Source organism: Stegodyphus dumicola, chromosome X2 (assembly GCF_044657685.1).
Source record: "Stegodyphus dumicola isolate Sdum_Otavi_A_Nest chromosome X2, ASM4465768v1".
NCBI classification, from domain to species: domain Eukaryota; kingdom Metazoa; phylum Arthropoda; class Arachnida; order Araneae; family Eresidae; genus Stegodyphus; species Stegodyphus dumicola.
In genome coordinates, this window is record NC_140781.1 from 67,180,389 (window position 1) to 67,202,878 (window position 22,490).

General features: G+C 36.6%; 1 protein-coding gene across 1 annotated transcript in view; it reads right to left on the bottom strand.

Moving 5' to 3' along the window:
• Positions 1 to 6,125: 6,125 nt before the first annotated feature.
• Positions 6,126 to 22,490, bottom strand: part of LOC118189357 (amine oxidase [flavin-containing]-like) — a 55,968-nt gene continuing 39,603 nt past the window's right edge. The window contains exons 10-14 of the mRNA XM_035359942.2: positions 22,293 to 22,392; positions 22,022 to 22,133; positions 20,668 to 20,765; positions 8,963 to 9,137; positions 6,126 to 6,359 (exon numbers count right to left, since the gene is read on the bottom strand). Of these exons, the coding sequence (XP_035215833.1) occupies positions 6,210 to 6,359; positions 8,963 to 9,137; positions 20,668 to 20,765; positions 22,022 to 22,133; positions 22,293 to 22,392 (635 nt within the window). The 3' untranslated portion in view covers positions 6,126 to 6,209. The remainder of the gene's footprint in view (positions 6,360 to 8,962; positions 9,138 to 20,667; positions 20,766 to 22,021; positions 22,134 to 22,292; positions 22,393 to 22,490) is intronic.

The window sequence follows — 22,490 nt, forward strand, 5'->3', positions numbered from 1 at the left end:
GTCTCGAACCTCGTACTTCTCGAATATGCGCTGAGTGTGCTGGCCATTACACCACGAAGGCATGCTAAGAAGGCTGGAGAAATATCTTATAAGACAATGTCCAAAATCGCGATTATTTCTAAAGCAGTTAAAAAGGGAAGAAGAATAGCACATGCTATGATTAGTAGAATAATAATATTAAAAATACATCTCATATTCATATAAAATTTCGATTCCGCAGTTATCAAGCTACATAACGTGACATAGTCATTTCGCAATGTTTTACTCCAAACATGGATTTGCCGATACTGACGGTTGTGTCTGCGGGGCGTTTGATCTCCAGATTATTATATAAATGATACGTTCCTTAATGAAACCAATACCGTAATAAATTTCCTGCAGCTAATTTTTTCCTTTCAAAAGATTCCTTATTAATCAAGGCTATATTATTCTAAAACTTTGTACAATTATGAATCTAGTTTCTGGTTTGGAAAAAGATATTTGCCATCTCCCTTAAAATTATGAATATAATTTATGAATATAATTTTAACATATTTACTTCTTTAAAATGTCATTCTTTTATTTATAAGTTCACACGTAGTAGCTTTACTCCATGAGCATAAGGCGTGAAGATTAAATTAAGACTTATTTCTTAGTGGTCGATCTTATGAACGTTGAAACCAACTTTATGGTTTCTGTGAGCTGTGGACTTATTGAATTTCATATTTAATGCAATTGCATTTTTTATTTTTAGTTTTCTATTCCTAGTTCATGTAAATATGTTTCAAAATTGATACTTTTCAATTTTGCATTGTAATAATGAAAAATATACTTTATTAGGTTATTATTATTTAAAATTAAAATAAATCCGGTTGACGATGAATGTGGGATAACGCTTGTTGATCATTAGTAAAGACCAGGTGTTCTCATTCTTCGTCATCTGAACTGAATGACTAATAATTTACCTTTATTTTTGCGCTGATCAATTTGGAGAAAAAGTTCATTTATTTAAGCAAATGAAATCACTATTTAATGGAAAAAGAGCAATGTTTCTGTTTACGTTATTCTTGCAATTTACTAGAATCAATTAATAACTATACAGTCCATTTACTTTTGCGATTGTAGGACCTGTTTCACATGGGGGGGGGGCAGATATTTACCTTTAAGACGGCATACCCTGACACGACCATCGACGTGATGAATGATAAATTGTGATGCATCCGACCAGGCAACTGTTTTCCACTTATCCGTGGTCCAGTCTCGATGTTCCTGGGCCCACTGTATGCGTAGTTGGCAATGACGCTTGGTCAACAGAGGCACACGAGTAGGACGTGTGCTGTGCAGTACCATATCCAACAGTGTCTGCTGAACTGTGTGTTCCGAAACACTTGCACTTGGACCTGCATTGTATTGGGCTGTCAGCTAGGCCACTCTTTGTCACCGATTTTGCTGTACCAAGCGGGGCATTCTCGAGTGCCCTTTTTCTTTGATGACGCATGGACATCCAACACCTTGGTGTCTACTGTTGGTTTCACTATTATTTATCCACTTTGCATAAATGCTAACAATGGGAGATCGTGAGCAACCAACTAGTCGTGCAGTTTTCGGAGATACTCATTCCGAGTCTTCGGGATATTAGAATCTGCTCTCTATTAAAATCGCTTAGATCAGCAGCCTATCCCATCACTCGCAAAAGTAAGTACGTGAATGACTTCGTAACCTTCTCCAACAGCAGTTAAATACCCTTCCCACTTAATCACAAGTCCTTCACATCATACAGACGAGTTTAATGAAAAATGTGGGGAGGGTCATAATGTTTTGGATCATCAGTGTACATAAATTCGCTCTTATTAAAAAAAAAAAAGATCCATCAGCTGCTTTCAGATTGCACATTTGGCCTACATGCACTTTGATTTCGAGACCGTTGTATTATATATATGTTTTCATATTCTCTAAATGTTAATTTTACTTCAGATTTATCCTACCAACAAATTAAGATAAATTACTAGTTTTCCTTAGTTATCCTTTAGAGCAGGGGTTGGCAACGCGGCGCCCGCGGGTGCTGTGGCTTCTACCGCCATATCTCTATGCGCCTGTGCTAAATTATTCTGCTCTGTATGCAGTTTTGCAGTTCTTGGTTTACGTTTACATGATACATATTAAAATTATGTATTTTTACATCTGTGACTCAAACCGCCATTGCATTGCCACTGCTCGAAATGTTTCATTATCGAGCGGTGCCGACTGAAGTCGGACGGACCCGACAGCGCGGCGCAGCATGGTTGATGCATTTAACCGTAGCCTCTCTGACGCAATCGCCAGTACGTGCGGGCAAAAAGATTTAGCTGATGGTCATAATGTTTGACTCGTCAGTGTAAATTAAATTATCAACTAACCATCTTGATGAGCTGAATTTGCTGAACATACCTTGGAAACGTATCTCAGAAAAGACAATAAATAACTCGTTTAAGCAGGCTTGCCTTATAATAAATAATGAAATGACGTTTAAGAAAGAAAAAAAAAACTTCAGGCACTAATATCAATTGTGAAGAACTGAAATGGTTGAGTGGATATTGGTGAAAAATTCAGGTTGCAGCATTAACGATAAAAGAAGTCGCTTTCTGAAGTCTGCTTTTCTGTCCTAAACTTTCTGAAGAAGATACTGAAATTGGCGAATTTCCCACAAATGCTGAGATAAGCTAGCCGCAAATCTGAGTGTGAAGATTAGGGCAGGCGTCGGCAATTCTATTTGGCTGCAGCTCAAAATCAACCAGAAGTGCCTGTTGCTTATTAAACATACTGGTTAATAAACTCAGCGGCATATTACATTCAGACTTCCAGGAGTCATAACAAATACATTCTAATCAATAGAAAAACCTCTGTTTATTGAACTCATCCTCGCCACTTCCAAAAGTAAGACTGATTTAGTAGCAGAATTTTCTACTGCATATATCAGAGCTGAGTGTAACATATTGTGTATCATGGCCTTTATCTTTCAGGTATGTAGAGTTTCAGTAAACGAGTTCGACCGAAATTTTCTTGTCTATATCCCTTTACTTGTGAGACACTGTTTTCAGGGTTCATTGTCAGCAATGAGCTTCAGAAGAGCAGAATTTTCTAATCTAAATATTAACAAGAACAATCCTCTGAATACATTGTAAATGAATGACGTTTTCATACCAGGTGATAGGTGGTGGAAGTGCAATTTCTGAATCCCATTTTTTAAGATTTCCACATTTAAAATCTTCCATTTAAGATGAACACATTATGTTCAAGAAAAGTTATAAAAAGGATCATGAAATTCTTCTTAACAAAAAAATAACCGTGCATTAATAATCTTTTAGAGGAAAGGAAGTGGTAACTATAGGCTGAAGGAAAAGCAAAGAAAGCGTTGATCATATAATCATGAAGGGGCAGATTAACTAAACAAAAGGGTAATCTTTCTGCCGGCTAGAAACGTAAGTTTTAAAGTTTGAATAAATCACTAAAAGAAACTCTTTTTAAAATTAGCCGTTGCGTAACTTGTAACCTGTCGAAAATATCAAGCGAAAAGAACTACTACTAAAACAGAGGTTAAACTGTTAAAACATTTTGTTGTTCTTGGTAGTTGCAGCCAGAGAAAACGGCCGTTTAAACTGGGAAAGACCAAAACAGCATTATGCAATTTACTTAAGGAATTACAATTAATGAAGAACTAATAAAAAATACAGAAATCGAAAGACGTTGAAATTACTTTTCTAGTATGATTTGAAGCTATAAAACTAAAGGGTGTTTCTATTTCTTATTCACTAAATGCTAAGGAAGAATTTTATATCAACTGACAGATGGCTCACAATTTGAAGAAAAAGAAATCCAACGTTGTTTTGCGGAAATGTATGGTGAGAAAGAAGAAGTAGATCATCATGCAGAAGATGACTGGATAAAAGCGCTTTACTTCGGCTGCTAAATGAATACAAGCCACATGAAATTAAAATGCAGATAGAAGTGGAAAGCGTTACAGTAAAGGTATTTTCTCCCTCCTTACCGCATGCCTTCGCGGTGTAATTTGAAGTACTTCCGACTGAGTTCCAGTGTTCGAATCCCAGAGAGCGTAATGCATATTTTGCTTCTCTAAGTAGAACTAATGTTTCAACAGGTGGTGACCGAACTAAAAGGTGGTGGACAATGATTCGTTACTACCAGAATTTGGCGACTGGATTTCTTCTTCCTTAGTCACTCTTTAACCCTTTCCGGCGCGCTACCTTTTAAAGTCAGAGTTTTGATTTAAAAAAAAAAAAAAAAAAAAAAAAAAGTAGGTGGCAGTCTAATTAGGCCTAGGGGACTACACAAGTAAAATTTTGTGAAGATATTTATCGTTTTAATTCTGTGGGTGTGCCTAAAGTGGCGCACTGATTGAATAGAGCTTCGAAAAGAGTGCTGAAACGAGCATTGTTGTCAATGAACTGACCGATGAGATGCGGAGAAATAAAGAATACAGACTCTCAGTTGTCCTAGATTATCGGTGATCCCGGTCTGGGCACACCTAGGGTTCGTCGTTTGATTTTAAGCAAGATTTCCAGGTAAAAATTTAAAACTAATATAGAATAAGGAGGTTAGCATACATCCAAAAAAAATAACATAGAAATTTCTTTTCAAACAATTCCTTTTATACCCTAAAAAAATCTGAAAGATTTCTTTGAAAAATGAGGGTCTTACAAAACTAAACATGGCTAAAATATATGGACTGGTTTGTATTGAGCTGCCATCTACTATAAATAAAGAAGGTTCAGAGTAACCTATAGTAACCTATAAATCCTTTTTCATTCAATTTTTCTGTGCGTACAGAAGGAAATTTTTAGGTGTGTCCAGACCGGACACACTGTGCCACAAAGGGCTAAGCGAGGGTATTTGTAAGGAGTTTTCTCCCGTGATCCTTCGTCGTATAACACATCCGGCTAGAAATTATAATTTTCGAATCCCGGTGAGGGCTTGCACATTTTCTCGTTTCTTACCTTGAAATAAAATTCTACTGACATTACGAAAATACACAGTAATAACTGCAATTAAAGCAGCAGTTGGTTTAAGAAACTTGAGGAATAAGTTATTGTGTTACTAATGTGTCATATGGACACTAGCAATTAAGAAAACAGCGGTTATTGACAAAAACAAGAAAACCTCGCTGTTTGAAAGAAGTGAAGAACTTATCTCTAACTTACGACAGAAATAAGAACTTATTGATGACAAGTAACATTTTTACTGATTCTCTTTTGAAATGCTACAGGAAACTGAAAAATTATAATTTTTGAATCAAGACAAAATAGTGTCCTGCAATTGTGCAGAACACACGCCTCTAATCTCTTTCTGAAAAGGCATTCTTAAACTCTTCCTGCAAATATTCAGCTTTTATAAAAGCTTTATAGAATTGCTTAAAGGTTATTCTAAAATCTTTTAGATGTCATTATAGAAAGCATGTTCAGAAAATGATGAAAAAAACTGAATTTTGTGGAAATGCAAGCACTTCGAAAGAGGTAAGTAAATTTGGTTTCTCTGATAGAGTCATGCTTTATCGTCAATACAGGACGTTAATCTTTTAAAATTAGTCAAACTCTCTTTGATAATTTGCCTTTTATATAGAAGAACCATGAGAAGAATTGCAAATTATAGCCACTGTTTTATACTTCATACAAGCAAGTTATAAAGATTCATTTTTAGAATATGCATCAATTCAGAGCAATATCGAAAAAACTCGTGTAAAAACTGACTGTGAAAGTGTTAAAAGAACTGCAGAAACTGACAGCTTCTGTCCTACAGAAAAGTGTGATGTCGTGCTAACACCAATCGAAACTAGAAAAACGCTTAAGATTCTAAACAAAAATCTTGAACTGAAAGGTGCTGATTAAAAAAAAAAAAAAAAAAAAAAAAAAAAACCGAGAATACAATTGAAAAAAAGGTTGCTGCATAATGTGAAACAGAGATAAAATAGTTATCTATAAGAGATAAAATTTCACCAGGAAAGTAATTTTAAAAGTATTTTTATAAAAAATTAAATTCTTACTCTCTCTATCGACATCATAAGGATTAATTTATTATCCATTATCTAAAGCTCTTGCTATTTCATACTATGAAACATGTTATATGAAAAGGAACTAAGACTGATAGGCAGAAAATCCCATATCGTATTACTTTATTCAAATATTAAAATAACTTTTAATGAGACAGCAAAATTTGATTTATATGAAATTAAAATAATTTTACAAAAATTTTCTTCTAATAAGAAATTTTGAACAAGCGTAAGTTGCAGCTCCGATAGCGGTTGATGCAATAATGATCTTTATAAAGCCTGGAACGGATGGAGTGTACTTTTCTTTGAAGGAGCTCACAAATGGCTTGGCCACAACATCCTGAAAATATATTGATTGATAATAATATAATTAAGGTATATTACATTGATAATTGAGATATATTAGATTTAAATAAATTACGGTGAATAGCTTTTCATAACAACCAAAATTCAACTACTATATATGGACTATATGAGGAAAAACTATATATTATGTAAGAAGAGACCATCAGTTCTTCGCTTTTATTTCACAGATGAGTTCTGGGAATCGAGAGATACGCGTGCGAGCTGCGCTGTTTAAATGCGTCTTGCACTGCGTTGTGTTCAAGCTGAAGTGGTAACTGCTGAATGCACTTGTCATACTGAGAAGAATTGTATGAGTACGTTTGTAGAAAAATCCAGGAATATAAAGTGTTTTTTTCTTTGAAAAAATAAATTTTATCAAGCCACCATCGGTTATGTGTGCATTAAATCCCTTGCGAAGCCGTACGCTCGTAACAATTTTAGTGTCAGAAGTGGGATTGAATGCCAAGGAAAAGAGCGATGGATTAGAAGTTAAGGCAACTGATCACAGTCTTTGCTGCATTCCAAAAGAAAGGTGGAATTGGCCATCAAGTCCGTTAAAAAGGAGATAAAATCGGGTCAAGAAAAGATAGAAGGTAGTCAAGAGGAAATAAAAAGAGAAATTACTCCCATAATTGAAAACAAATTTGAGACTATGGAAGGCAGAATAGACACGATTGAAGATAAATTTGGAGAAATTCAAGAAAGAGTTCTACTGTCGAACAACAAGCTGAAGAAAGAGTTTCTGCTCTCCAGTAACAAATCGAAGAAAAACTTTTAAAATTGCGATGTTTTTTCCCTTGCTTCCTTTTTTGCCACGAAGTTTTACACAACGTTTTAGCCCTACGTTTTTTTCCTACGCGACGTTTTCGCCTGTAATCAAATTTAAGACCGTCTTTTGAATGCATCGCCTTTAATATCCTCTGCCACGATCTGTTCCTAGCAAATAAATCCTCTTTGTTACTGATTAATTTAAAAAGTGGTCCTGGATTTGCCTGGATTTTAAAAGTGGAATACAGCACTGGATTTCGAGTTTTGCGGTACCTCTCCAGTTGTCTTCCGATCAAGTGAGGAATTTTATCTTGGCTGGAATTAAGGAACTGTGAAAACGACTCGGCATAGACAAAACCCCAAACCCCCTAACGACAGCTTTAAATCCACAATCAGAAGGCATGATAGAGAGATTTAAACGAATCTTCTTTAATAACTTGTGGCTAATGTTTTCCAGAAACCAATAGGACTGAGACCAGAAGTTACCTCTGCTCTTACTGGCCTATCAAAATGCATTACCGGGAGACTACCGGCTATTCCCCCATCCTAAATGCTGTTCGGTTGTGAGCTTCGTCTGACTTGTGTTCTGTTGTTTGGTCACCACCTGGATGCGCTTTCATCCCTTGAAAAGTGCATTCAGAATCTCCAAGCACGTTTGAAGTGACGCGCAGTTTTGCACAAGAGCGAGTCAACTTAGCGACGGAAGAAATGAAGATCCGTTACGAAACGAGAGTTTTACAGGACATGTGTTCAAGGAAAGTCACAAGGTGCGGTTATGGAATTGGATTGATTTTCCCTAGTTATAATTATGGGTTCCTTTCCAAGGATTGTACTACCCGAGACCAATTTCTGGGAAGGGGGAATATTAGGAATTTGATACAATGTAAATGAACAGTTTCAAGAAAAGCGAATCTCTAGCGGAAACGCAAGGTTATAGAGGAAGGTCCATTTTACATTAAGGTAAATAGCTGCCTCGTTAACAGCTGGCGATGGTTTTGACAGCTAATTTTTGTCCCCAAATTTTACGAAAAACTCCAAAATTCACCAAACATAGAGACATTTTGGTTTGATCCTTATATAATCGTAAATGGTCTAATTCTTATGTAACTGTAACTGCATCCGGCCCTAAATATAACTTAACTCTGTCCAGCCCTATATATAACTTAACTCTGTCCAGCCCTATATATAACTCTAACTGTATTAGGTCCTATATGTAATTGTAACTGTATATTGTTGCGGTTATATATAGGGCTAGATACAGTTACAGCAATCGAAGTTACTGGAAATTTCTCGGCGGCCGGGTTAAAACTATATAAGACTAGAGAGAGCATCAGTTCTTTATTTTTAGTTAAGTGCCTGAGTTCAGAATATTGAAAGATTCTGCATTCTTTAGATGCGCCTTGCAATGCTTTGTTTTTAACGTTCTTATTAATTTTAAGTGGCAGCTCCTGATTGTGCTGTGTCATTGTGTGTTGAGAAGAGCTGAACAGTACTTTTGTAGGAAAGGTCGAGAATTGTAAAGTGTGTCTTCCGAAAATAAATTTTATCAAGCTACCATCGGTTCTGGGTGCATTCAATCAATTATGAACCCGTAAGTAAGTAATAATATTATTAATTTATAAGAAAAATTCGAATATGTTTTTCTAAATTAATTATATATAATGCCTTGAAAAAGTTACAAATGTAATGCTTCGAAGCTAAAATGATATCATACACGAATAGGAACGTGTGTTTTGGATTCTGTAATTCAAGAAAAGGAAAACTTCCTCAATCATTCATCATTTTTAACCAGTACGAGGACAAAGGATAATGTACTTAAGTATGTCTTACCTCCGATTCAGGTTCCTCTAGCCAAATGTGATCACGAGTAATTTTGCCCATTCTATGAAGTATTTCTCTGGCAGCTCTTTCTCCAGCTTCAATAGCTCCTTCCATGTAACCAGACCATTTCACTGCAGTCTCGGTGCCCGCGAAATGCAGTCGGCCTATAGGTGCCCTCAGGACTCTGTAAAATTTGAAAGAAAATATGAACGATTACTGCAAAATGGATAGCTTTACATTCTGAACTACCATAATATTGATCGAGTTACATAAATCTCTCAAAGAAAGTAATGGCTTCGAAGAAACCATTTTAACCTTTTAGACCCCAAACTAATCAGATTTAATAAATTCAAAAACACTATTTGAACTATTTTTTTTTCCTCAAAACGTGCAGTAATATAAAAAAAAAATTAAAGGGCATTTTATCTTAATATTTTCAATCTTTATACTATAGTTAAAACCTACAGTAAATTTGCGTGACATTTGTAAATGTTAGAAAACTTTATAGAGTCATTAAGTTTTTTTTTTTTTTTTTTTTTTTTTTTTTTTTTTTTAAAGCAGGACACATGAAAAATGAGCAATGTCTTCGCCGTGATTCGAACGTGGACCCCTCGAATATGCGCCGAGTGTATTATCGTTACACCACGAATGCATACTAGAAGGAGGGAGAAAATATCTTATATACCCCGCGTGGCCTGTTATGACGATATGACGATAAGTTGTTTGGTTAGGTGGGTCGGGCTGCGCCCACATCTGGTTCCTTATATACTCCCCCTTTTAAAGAGCGACGGGGCATTAAGGGACCAAACTGCCAAATCTTGGTGGTGACGAATTACTGTCCACTACCTTTTAGTTCGGGCGCCACTGCAGTGTCATAAAGTTTTTTGATGCTGGAGACGTGAAACGTGTGCAATGCCCTACCCAGGATTCGAACCTGGACCTCTCGAATACGTTCCCAGTGTGTTACCGTTGCACCACGAAGATATGCTGGAAGGAGGGAGAAAATGCCTTACACACACTCCCTTTCAAAGGATGATTGGTAATTAAGGGATCCAGTCGCCAGATCCTGGTGGTGACGAACCATTGTCCACCACCTTTTAGTTCGGGTGCCACTGTAGAGACATTAGGTTATTTCTGAAGCAGGAGATATGAAAAATTAGCAATACCCTCGCCGGGACTCGAACTCTGGACCTCTCGAATACGAGTAAGTGTGCTTCCAGCTGCGTATGCATGTTGGAAGGAGGGAGAAATACCTTATATACTCCCCCTTTTAAAAAAGAGACCAGAGATTAGGGGACCCAGTCGCCCAATCCTGGTAGTAACGAAATATCGTCTACCACGTTTTTCGTTCGGGCGCCACTGCAGATTCATTAGGTTATTTTGAAGCAGTAGACATCAGGAAGGTGCAATGTTCTCGCCATGACTCGATTCTGGACCTCTCGAATACGCGTCAAGCGTGCTACCGTTACACCACGTAGGTATGCTGGAAGGAGGGAGGAAACTGCATTTTATATCTCGTTTTGGTGGAAAAATCCATGCTTGCTGAAACATCTTTGTTGTAATGTCCTACAGAACATTTACAAGAACCAGACATTCCAGAACGTTGCCAATATATCCAAGATCTGGCTACGACAAGCCCATGAGAATGGGCTCCAAAGAATTAAGGTCATGTTTTTGAAGATAGAGTTAGCAGAATGTATATCCAAGACCTGGCTACCTCAAGCCCATGAGAATGGCTGGTATCCTGGCTAGAAGTCTCGAAAGAATTAAGGTCATGTTTTCAAGGATAGAGTTTGCAGAATGCAAAGACTGCAAAGTACGAGTAATTATTTATTAAGCTTTCTAATTTCTTTTTTTGGAAAATCGTTAAATAGGAACAAAATTAGCTAGAATCTTTAAAATTTCAGAAGCTGAGTACGAATAGAATGGGAAAATAAAAATGGAACCAAAAAAGAGTTAAAACATTTTTAGCCTTCTTAATAGATTTAATAAGATTCCAATTAAAGAATCAAGATTTAAAAATATAGCTGTTTTAAATTTACTTCCCTTATAACGTGTTAAATCTATTAACTTTTGATTGAATTTTAAATTACGTTTGAACGGATAAATGCAGCTAGAGGGTTTAGTGTATTGTATAAAGCAGCGGTCGCCAACCTGTGGTCCACGGACCACTGATGGTCCGTAATAACTTTCTGCAGAAAAATTGGGACATTATTTATATTTTTATGACGATTCAGTTTAAAAAATTAAGAGTAACAAAACCTATTATGAAATATGGGTTATACTCTTTTTTTAAAAAAAAAAAAAATTTTAGCTAAATTACTTTTAGCGAAATTCCTTTTGAATTTAACGACTTTTTAGCTACTTTTGCAGGCGTATCTAGCGACATTTTGAAAGTGAGAGTTGGCATCTATAGGTATGCTGCTGTTATCAATATTAGCGTGAACTGGAATTATCTTTCCTTTTGAATTACAAACATATGCTATTGTAGTAGTTAATAACACAGTTTCTCTCCGTGTCAATAGGCAACTTGATGGATTTTTATGAGAATTATCTGCATTCTTGTTTATAATTGCATCATTAGAAGTTTCAGTTTTTGTTTCACCTAACTGTTGATCGATGGCGCCATTGCTGAGTAAGAGAGGATTATTATGTTTACAATAAATAAAAACTGGCGGCAAAACACTATCATTTTATTGATATTGCTTTGCTTTTGCCGCTTTGTTCTTGTTTTTCGTGAAGTTCCTTTTCACTGATATGGAAGTGTGAAGCTTTCTGTACAAGAAGGAAGATTTTTGTACTTTTCATGTAATTTTTCAATGTGAACGAAATACATGTAGTTTGCTAATTATTATTGTATAAATGTATTTACCTTTTCTTAAATTCATATTAGTGATCCGCCAAATATAAAATTATATATGTAGTGGTCGCTGAAGTTCTAAGGGTTGACGACCGCTGGTATAGAGTACTGTATTTTCTCTAACTGGAATAACAGAATTAATTTGTTAACAGAAGGCGATGTTTTTCCTTTCCGATGCAAGTACGAAAATAAAACTCTTCTTATATTAGTATTAGCATTTAAAGATTGTATCAAAATTTATTCATGCATTGTATTATCTTAGGTTATTCGGTATGTTATCGTACTACGATCTTTCATTAAATTGTCCTATACACAGATTTTATTTTTGCAATGAAAACGGATTCCTTTTAATATTAGAATGAAAACAAATTTAGCTAATTTTATGTTAAGGTAGGTTAATTACACAGGCAGTTTTCGACCATATAAAAATTATTGGCAATATCAAAAGCCTTTAAAAAATGTTATTCTTTATGAATAGTTACAGTTGGATTTTAGCCTGTATAAATACAAGTACTATAATTTACTTTGGTGCTGGTACATTGAAAAGCATTTCAAGGTTGTTAATTAGTTTTTTAATTTATTTCTTGGTAATATATATATATATATGCAGGTTGTTTTTTAATTAATTTTTTTTTTTTTTTGCTTTTTAATTTTTTTAAATAATTTCAATGGGTTACAATTTCTGCGCAGTATAAGTTTGTGTGGGTGATATTATGCATTTCTTTTGGTGGTTTTACATTGAAAAGTATCTCTAGTTTGTTAACTGATTTTTGTTTTTTATGCGCTGCCTTTCATTTTTATATGTTCAACTTTTGTTCAGTCATATTGTATGGTAGATTGGTTAGCGGACTTCTAGCCGAAACCGAAGGCTTGGTTTCCTCCTCCCTTCTCGGGGGACTAATAATGTAAGCCTCGGTGATGAGACAGCGAAACGATCGATGATTCCTGACTAATGCTTTGGCTTAAGTGTCCTATCACTGAAAAGTTTACTGAAATGAGAGGTCATGATGAAGTTTCTTTAATCAAAATTGGTTGCGAAAGAAGATCACTGATTCAGACCTTTCCTATGGAATACTTTAACATATCATGAGATCGCATTATATATATATTCACTCTTAGCCAAAAAAAAAAAAAAAAAAAAAAAAAAAAACGACGCACTAAGAAAGAGTTATCCAAATGGGACGAAAATCGGTAGAAGAGATGTACATGTACAGAAAAACAAACGATTACAGTCTGAGAAAAATTGGATGATTTATTGAAGTCATAGAGCTTCACAAAGTGAAAAAAGTCAGCAACGCATTTGTCCACCTCTGGCCCTTATGCAAGCAGTTATTCGGCTTCGCATCGATTGATAGAGATTACGGAAGTCCTCCTGAGGAATATCATGCCAAATTCTGTCCAACTGGCGTGTTAGATCGTCAGCCTCCCGAGCTGGTTGGAGGGCCCTGCCCATAATGCTCCGAACGTGCTCAATAGGAAAGAGATCCGGCGACCTTGCTGGCCAAGGTAATGTTCGGCAAGCACTAAGGCAAGAAGTAGAAACATGTGCAGTGTTCGGGCGGGCATTGTCTTGCTGAAATCTAAGCCCAGGGTGGCGTGACATGAAGGGCAACACAACGGTCCTTAGAACTTCGTCGACATACCGCTGTGCTGTAAGATTGCGACGGATGACAACCAAAGGGATCCTACTATGAAATGAAATGGCACCCCAGATCATCACTCCTGGTTGTCGGCCTGTCTTCCAGAAGAAAGTCAGGTTGGTATCACACCGCTGTCAGGAGCGTTTCCAGACTCGCCTTCCGTGGCCATCGGGGCTCCGTTCAAAGCGGGACTCATCACTGAAGACTATTATACTCCAGTCAGTGACATTCCAGTGAGAATGAGCCCGACACCATTGCAAACGGGCTTGACGTTGTACAGGGGTCAATGGCAGTCGGCGCAAGGGGCGCCGTGACATCAGCCCCCTTTCTGTGAGCCGTGTATGAATGGTCCTTGCTTCAGTGAAGCACTAGTTGCATGTACAATCTATGATAATGATGCATCTGGGGCTGCGAGTGCCGCTCTGATGATTGCTCGGTCTTCACGTTCTGTCGTTACTCTAGGCCTACCACTTCCTTCTTGACGCTGTGTGCGGCCATGGTTCACGCCTTCCTGCCATCATCTAATTTCAGTGCAATAACCGAATAGTTATGACACAAAGGACTCATTTGGATGATTTTTTACGTTGAAGAATTATCGGCCGTCTGGAATGTGGGCGTACCCAACTGGAAGTATCAGACGAACTTGGAATTGCCCGGAGTGTCATCTCCAGGCTTTGGCAACGATCCCGAGATGATGGTAATGTGAGTAGACGTTACAGCACAGGTCATCCCAGAGTTACAACGCCGAATGAGGACCGGTATTTGGCAGTTACTGCCAAAAGAAACAGGCGGAGCACAGCCTCAGACCTGTCTCGTCAGCTCTCTTCAGCCACTGGTACGACAATTTCAAGGCAGACCATGTACAGACGCTTAGGGCAGATTGGTCTATATGCTCATAGACCTGTCAGATGCGTTCCACTTTCTGCAAGTCCCTGTCGCCTGCGGTTAGCCTGGAGTAGAGAGCATGCATTCTGGACACTGCAACAGTGGTTTTGTGTGATGTTTTCCGATGTTTACGAGCTTGCAGTCTGATTCTCGCTGGACTTTCATATGGAGAGCTCCAGGTACCCATTACCACCAAGAAAACATCATTGCGGTGGTGCAGGAGTGCTCGTTTGGGGTGGAATTATTCTGGGTTCCAGAACTGACCTGCATGTTCAAATTGGAACCATGACAAGTCAAATCTATCAGGACATCATTCTGGAACAACATGTACGTTTGTTTCGGGGCGCCACGGGCGCACAATTTGTGTTTATGGATGACCACGCCCGTCCTCACCGTGCAAACATCGTAAGCGAATGCCTTCAGTCGGAGGATATCACCCGTATGGACTGGCCAGCATTCTCACCGGACTTGAATCCAGTAGAGCACGTGTGGGACATGTTTGGCCGACGATTTGCAGTCCGTCAACCTCCTCCTACATGTCTACCGGAACTTCGAAGGGCATTGCGTTTTGAGTGGTGTAATATCCCCCAAGATCAGATCGATAATTTGATACTCAGCATGCCTAGGCGTTGTACGGACTGTATTGCATCGTCTGTTATGTCTGTGCTGAGCTATGTTATGTCGCCATGCAATGCTCTCCTGTCGTGTAGGTAATGCAACTCTAGGTATTTTATGTTGTAAACATGTTATGCTCTAGATGGAGCGGGTCCCAGACTATACCCGATTAGTCTTTGTAAGCCGTCCGGGTGTCCGGCCCTGCTGTCACCTGTCACCTGTATTGCATCGTCTGGGAGACATACAATGTATTAAAAATCATACCAACCATGTAATATTGGTTTTTTGTAAATAGGTTTTTTTTTTTTTTTTTTTTTGTAATTTGCTCCAGGGAGAAAAAATTGCTAATTTTTTAATAATATCAAACATATAGCATCTTTTTTTTGCTCTTTATCTTTTGTTTAATAAATAAGCTTTACAAATAAGTCAAATTTGTTTTGCTTCTAACTCTTCCTTTGCCTGATTTTGCATTATCCTTAATTTATGGACATGAGTGTATTTTAATTCTAAATAAATGCTATATAGTATTTAAAAAGTAACTCCCGTCTTAAAAATTACTATTTCTTTGCTTTTCATTTTGCCATGAATTTTTATCTAATCAACAAATGATTTTACATGTTTTGTGAGATTTCAAAACTTATGTATTTTAATTAAATGGCTTCATAATTTAATGAAGAGAATTTTCGTAATTAGTATAAATGATAAAGGATATGTAATATGAATTTTTTCAATTTTAAATAATTTCTTAAGTATAATTTTTTTATTTGGCTTTTTAACCTCTCTAGCCTAAAAACAGAAATATGCTTGGTAAATTTCTTGGAGCTTGTCATTTCAGAATTTATCCTTGTCGTATTATTCTTATATAACGCTCATAAAGCATGTACTTACATGCTCATAAAAATCTTCTAGCCAAAAATTATGTTAAATTTGCCAGATGAAAAGCTTAATTAGTGAATGTAAATAAAGTGAAACTACAACATCACGAACATTCCTATTGTAACATTTCTTCTCAGCTTTCTGTATCCTTCTAACATGTCTTCCAACAATTCTCCTTTCTCTGCCAACAACTACAATAGTTTGAAACGTAACTTCTAACTATGAAATAGCGAGCCAGTCATCTAACATGTCTTCCAACGATTCTCCTTTCTCTGTCAACAACTACAATAGTTTGAAACGTAACTTCTAACTATGAAATAGCGAGCCAGCCGTTTTTGTACTTATCTATTGATTTACTGTGTTTCAATGACTTATGTAATAAAAGAAAGAATGTCTGTAAATATACAAGACATCTGTGACTATCCACAACAGTCTATTACAGAAAGAAATTTTTCCGTGCAAATGTATAAGTATCGTCATGCATCTATATTTTCATTCATCTTCGATGTCATCACTTTATTATCCAACATGACTTCCTAGATATCACAAAAACTATAATGCTCTTAACTTATATAAACTTATATAATGATAATTTGTATATATATATATAGAGAGAGTGATACGCTGAAGAACCACTGAATTAGGATCTCCTGTTTAATATGAAGTAGCTCTAAATACCGCTAACACCCGGCGAGACACTGACTCGACAAGATGCTGATAGGCAGTCACCTACTGGTCCTGGAGTCCCGCCCATTGCAAGGTGGTAGAGTGGCTGCACGAAATTCGGTTTTCTAGGTGGAACAACAAATGTTCGATTGGGTTCATGTTAGGTGAATTCTGAGAATAAGACGTGAAATGAAATTCACAAGAGCTTTCCTCTAAGCCCCCCCCCGTGTTGATTCGACGCTTGTGAGATGGTGTATTATCTTGTTGGTAACCGTTATCACCCGCCACGAACACTGTTTCCATAAAGGAGTGCACCGTCTGTAACGATATTAACATAGCGCCTAAGGCGTCAAGGATTGTTCTATGGGAATAATGGGTCTTAATGTGCCCTATGAAAAACATCGCCCATAACATAATGCCGCCACTACCGTCTTGTATCTAGCCAACTTTGCACCCGGATTTCATGGTTTCCGCTAGAAATCTGTGTATTCGTATTCTTCTGTCAATGTTGATTGACCATTCATAGGGCAGGAGACTTTCTTTCATTCTTCTACGATCTTCGCCCATTGCAGGAGCTGTTGGCGATGACGTACAGGGATTTATCTTTACAAATTAAAAATTCTTAATTTGTAAAGATATTTCATTTGTAAAGAATTTTTAATTTGCAAAGATAAATTACGTGACAGCACAGGGACACGATTCGGGCGCAGGCTACGTAGACCCATAGGCAGCAGCGTAGGCTGCACTGTGTGTTTAGACACCGTCTGGGTCGCTATTGATGAAGCTTCTGGTGATTTCAGCTTTTATATCCCTTCAATCATGGAACAAACACATCAACAATGCGCAAGACTCTCCGTTCTCCTTAGAAATCAATGCGCCATGGCCGTCAAACCGCTAGCCGACGACTTGTCGTTTTACCATCTATACACCACGTTCTATAAACACCTGTACATAAGCAGCCTACCAAATGCGCCATTTCTGAAATCGATGTTCCCAGACGCCGAGCAATAACGATTTGACATTTATCGAAATTTGATAAATTAGCTGCTTTTCACATTATGTCGCTAAACATTCAACGCATGTAAAACAGTGCATGAGAGCTTTATACTTTCCAGCATCAGCCACGTGTGCGCCGTGGTTTTGTCTCCCGGCGAGCTCATTGTTCTAGATGATGAGTGGTCATAATACAATGGCTCTACGGTGTATATATAACACATATATATAATTAGAGACTAAAAATGTAATAAATTCCGAACCAATCCTACTAAGACATGACAGAAAATTTGAAACCACTGCTTTCCCGAAATCACTCAGTAAAAAGTGTAAAAATACCTCTTCAGCTCCTTCATTTCTTTCATGTCTTTGTAGGGTTTGTTCGTAATTTATTACTTATTTTAGTCTATAATTAATTAAGTTTTCAGCAGCATTTTGCGTAGAAATGGTTTTTGAATATTTTTTTTAAGAAATTCTATAATGATATATACATATATGTACACAGCGTCCCAAACAGTGTTACCCGGCCTTTATTTCTATTGATCGCAGGTATATTATTTCATTTAAAGGCATATAATTACAAAAAAAATGCATTAGACGGCGGAAATATTGATGTTTCAGCATTTTAAATTGCGAAATCATTTTATGCATTCCTTCGATCTCTATATTTATATTTAGCGAAGATTTATGCTCATTATAAAATGCAAATTAAAAGTATATACCTCTAAAACTATTAAAATTGTACCACTAAAACTGACTGAGATATTTGCTTGAACTTTAAAGAATTTTTAATTTGTAAAGATAAATTTTCAGCAGCACTATAGTTTTTAAGATTAAGTAGAACAGTATAATTCTTACAAATAATTCAAATGATTAACTGTATGTCGTGTTATAAGGTATTTCTCCCGCTTTCCTAGCGTGCCTTCGTAGTGTAGTGGTCTGCGCTCTGGGCTGGTATTCCAGAGGTCCACGGTTCGATTTTCAGCGAAGACGTTGTTAATTTTTCATTTTTCCTGCTTTAAAAAAATACATAATGTCTCTACAGTGGCGCACGAACTAAAAGGGTGTTAGATGAATATTCTCCACATCCATTGGCGATTGGGTTCCCTAAAAATCCCAGTTACCTTTTAAAAAGGGGAGTATATAAGGTATTTCTCCTGCTTTCCTAGCGTGCTTTCGTGGTGTAGTGGTCTGCACTCTGGACCGGTATTCCAGAGTTCCGCGGTTCCTGGCGAAGGCGGTGTTAATTTTTCATCTTTCCTGCTTCCAAAAAATACCTAATGTCTCTACAGTGTGTTTGAAATTGTTGATAATTCAGTATCGTAAGGATGTTCATGAATAAACATTCTATTCATCATCATACTATCGATAAATTCATCGGTAGTAATTCAGTATGTTAAGGATTAATGTGAATAAGTATATTATCAAGTACACTGCCCTTCAAACGTTAAGAAACAGCATGTTTTTGGTGTCTAATTTGAGAACGGAGCAACATAGAAACAAAAATTTTACAGAACATTTTCACTAAACAGTTCTTTAATGAATGCGACATAGAATATTTCTAACACATACGTGAATTACAACAAAAAATTGCACTCTCGGCAGAGACATCCAGTCTTGGAGAAAGACTATATGACAATGTTTGAGGAAAAATGGGGTGGTAACATTACAAAAATGAGTTCTAATAAGAAATGTGTCCACCCCTAGCTGTAATACATTGGCGGCAGAGACATTCCATGCTGTCAATTAAGTTGCCGGTCGGTGAAATGGGAAGGAACGACCAGACATGGAATAATTCTTGTTCAAGTTCATTTAGCGAACTTGGAGGAGGACTTAAAGTAGCAACCTGTCTCCCAAGGTAGTCCCAAAGATGCTCTATCGGATTCAGGTCTGAGGATTGAGCTGACCATTCCACCCGCTCCATACCGTGACCCTCAAGATATTCTTCAGCAATCCGAGATCAGTGCACTGGCGCATTGTCGTTCATCAGAAGAAATCCTGAATCAATAGCAGCGGCATATGGGCGGACATATTGATCAAGGATCTCGTCTCGAGATCTCACACCGGTCAAAGTTCCTCCATGGAACACATGCAGGTCATCATGCAGGAACACAAACAACTGGTCGTCTTGCATACAGACCTGTATTGTGCAGGCGTATGCGCACTGTAGTGGCTGAGATTTCTTGTTCCTCTTGCCACTAAATGATCTGCCATGAGCTGAGGCACATTAATGTTACTCTCTTTCGGGCTGAAAGAGCTAAATAAAGGTCTCCCGCAGGTGTTGTAACTGTAGGTCTGCCTGGAGCATGTCTTCTAGACACAGAATCCTGGGATTCAAACTAATTCCATAGTCGGTGGACCACACTTCGAGACATTGAGACATCTAGCAGCATCAACTTGTGACATACCCATTTCCACCCATCCATCTGATCGCCCGCCACCTCAATCTGGCAGACGACTTCTCCTGGACATTGCTAGACTCTCCTGGATATCGTCCACGAAAGTGTAATAACAACTGACGATCAACACTAGTGAACAAAAATTACAATTTTTGCATTTTTCTCCAGTTCCTATATAAGTATTCATTTCTATAAAGTAAAAGCTATTGTTTTTGCACATATTTTCTTAAACTTCGTTACTGTAATGAATATGAATTGTGAATTTAAACGTTACTGACATTTTTGTAATCGTGAGCTTTGAAAAACCTGCTGTTCCTTAACATTTGGAGGGTAATGTATTTTAAGGATAAAGGTTTGCTGTCCGCAGTCTAAGCTGAATAATATAGAGCTACATTTTCTATGCTTTGAATGCCCTTTTTATTTTGTCCATGTTGAAAAGATTTACTTCAAATAAACATTTCTTTCAATTATATTGAGAGAATTGGAATTCGCAGTTTTTGATAGATGAAAGTGAATGCGCAGTAAAAGATCCCTTTTCTTCATATGAATTTAAGTATCCTGTAGAAAACTTTTCATGAATATATATACATGAAATAAAATAAAGTTGTAAAACTATGTCAGAGGACAACTTGCATCAAGATATGAATATTTTTTATGCTCTAAGATTTCTATTCATTTATACATTTACGTTTTAGATAAATAGTTTTTATAGTACAGTAAATATATTCATATTACATATTCTCGCCAATTATCGTAGATTTTATGACTATTAGAACATACTTTCCATATCTTGTAAATAAGCCAGGAGGGTACATTGCAGTGTAGCAACCACCAGAATATTGTTCCTCCATCCAGTTCTTCTCTTCATAATGAATAGGCTGTAAGAAGTAATATTTCAGTGTCTAGATGAAAATTAAGGGCACATTTATTTTTATCATCTATTTTGCTGTTTACCTTTGGTAGCATAAATTACTAGTATCAAACTCCTAGGAGAGTCGGAGCGAATTATTGCTTTGTCTGAAATAACAAGAAGGTCTTGAAAACGTTTAAAACAACGTTTTTATTAAAGAAAAAATTGAACATAAAATTAATGTCTCGTGCTTACAAATCAGGCGCTACTTGTGACGATGCAACTTAAAGTAACAATCAGTTTCAAAAGTTATATTAAGTCTACGCAATTGATTTAACGCGAAAATGGCTGTAAAACGTCTCACCGCCGTAACAATTTAAATATCGCAGAAATAATGCAAAGTTGCACTCTTACCAGAGCACTCTTACCATTGAATTACTCTTACCAAAGAATTGCACTCTTACCAGAGCTGGCGTTATTAGTAACGTGACCACGAGAGGCAGAAACATGCTCTGTCTTATAATCCAAAACCCTCGACTCTAACTGATTTCCATTCTAGTGAGGAAGCGGAAAGGACAAGTGATAGTAAAGCTGAAATTATAAATAATTCGCTAATTAAATCAATAATAACCCTACAAGTTTATTCGATGTAAATTTGAGTGGATTATGGAAACAGTTCTCTTCTTTTTATCTGTTTCTTATTTTTGGAAATGTAACAAAACAGATATTGTTATTTTCAATTAACAATTCTATACCTTAGAGAACGGGCACTGAAACGACTATTTACATTCCAAATGAAAGAAAAAGGGCATAACCTTTGGTTGTTTGAAATTCTAATTAAATGCATCTCATTAAATTCTAGTTATATGTAAACCTATAAAGGCCTTTCAAATAAGATATACCGTACTTCACAATTTTCTTATTTAAGTAACACTTAAACAAGTGTTTTGCATTACTAAATTTGGTTTAAATCATGTTTTAAATGAAAAAAAAAACATGTAAAAAGTCATGTTTTAAATTAACGAGGTTTCAAAATAATGAATGCAAAGGTTGGATTTTTTTAATCCAAAGGTTTGTTTTGTTATCAAAAGTTGTGAAAAGTAACAATCATTTTCACAACTTTTAAGTGAAAAACACCTAATATTGTTAAACTACTTGATATGAAGATTTAACAATTGGAATTTTTCGTTTGAATTACCCTTACAAGAATTTATTTAGTTCTTTAATCTCCTTAGAAATTCACTAAATAATGGCTTTCTGGTTTACACTGATGGTGTTATATACCTTCAGAAATTCTTGATATCCAGTTGCCTCTGCTAAACTCCAAGCAACTTTTTCTTTCCTTTCTTCGGGACTTAAACTTCCCATACGGCGGCATTTGTCAGCTAGTATGAAACTGCAAAGAAACTCGTTAAAGGAAAGATGAAGTAAAAGAAAAAAGGCTTTAGAAACTGAGTATTAATCATATCAGTATTATGGAAGCACAATTAAACATCGGCTAAAGTATTTTCTGTAAAATATTAGGCTTGCTTCATAAAGCTATGGAATATCATACCCGATAATGGCAGGATAACTACCATCTGGTTTCGTATCATCAAAAGCCAGGAATAGAGGGTGCTCATCTCCTCCTTCAATCAACATTGATCCGCAAAGCCCTGCAAAATAACGCTACTTGAATACAAAAATTAAAGTAAAGAGTCATGATCGTAAAACTGAAATTAATCTGGTCTTTCTATTAATCATTACTGTCTCG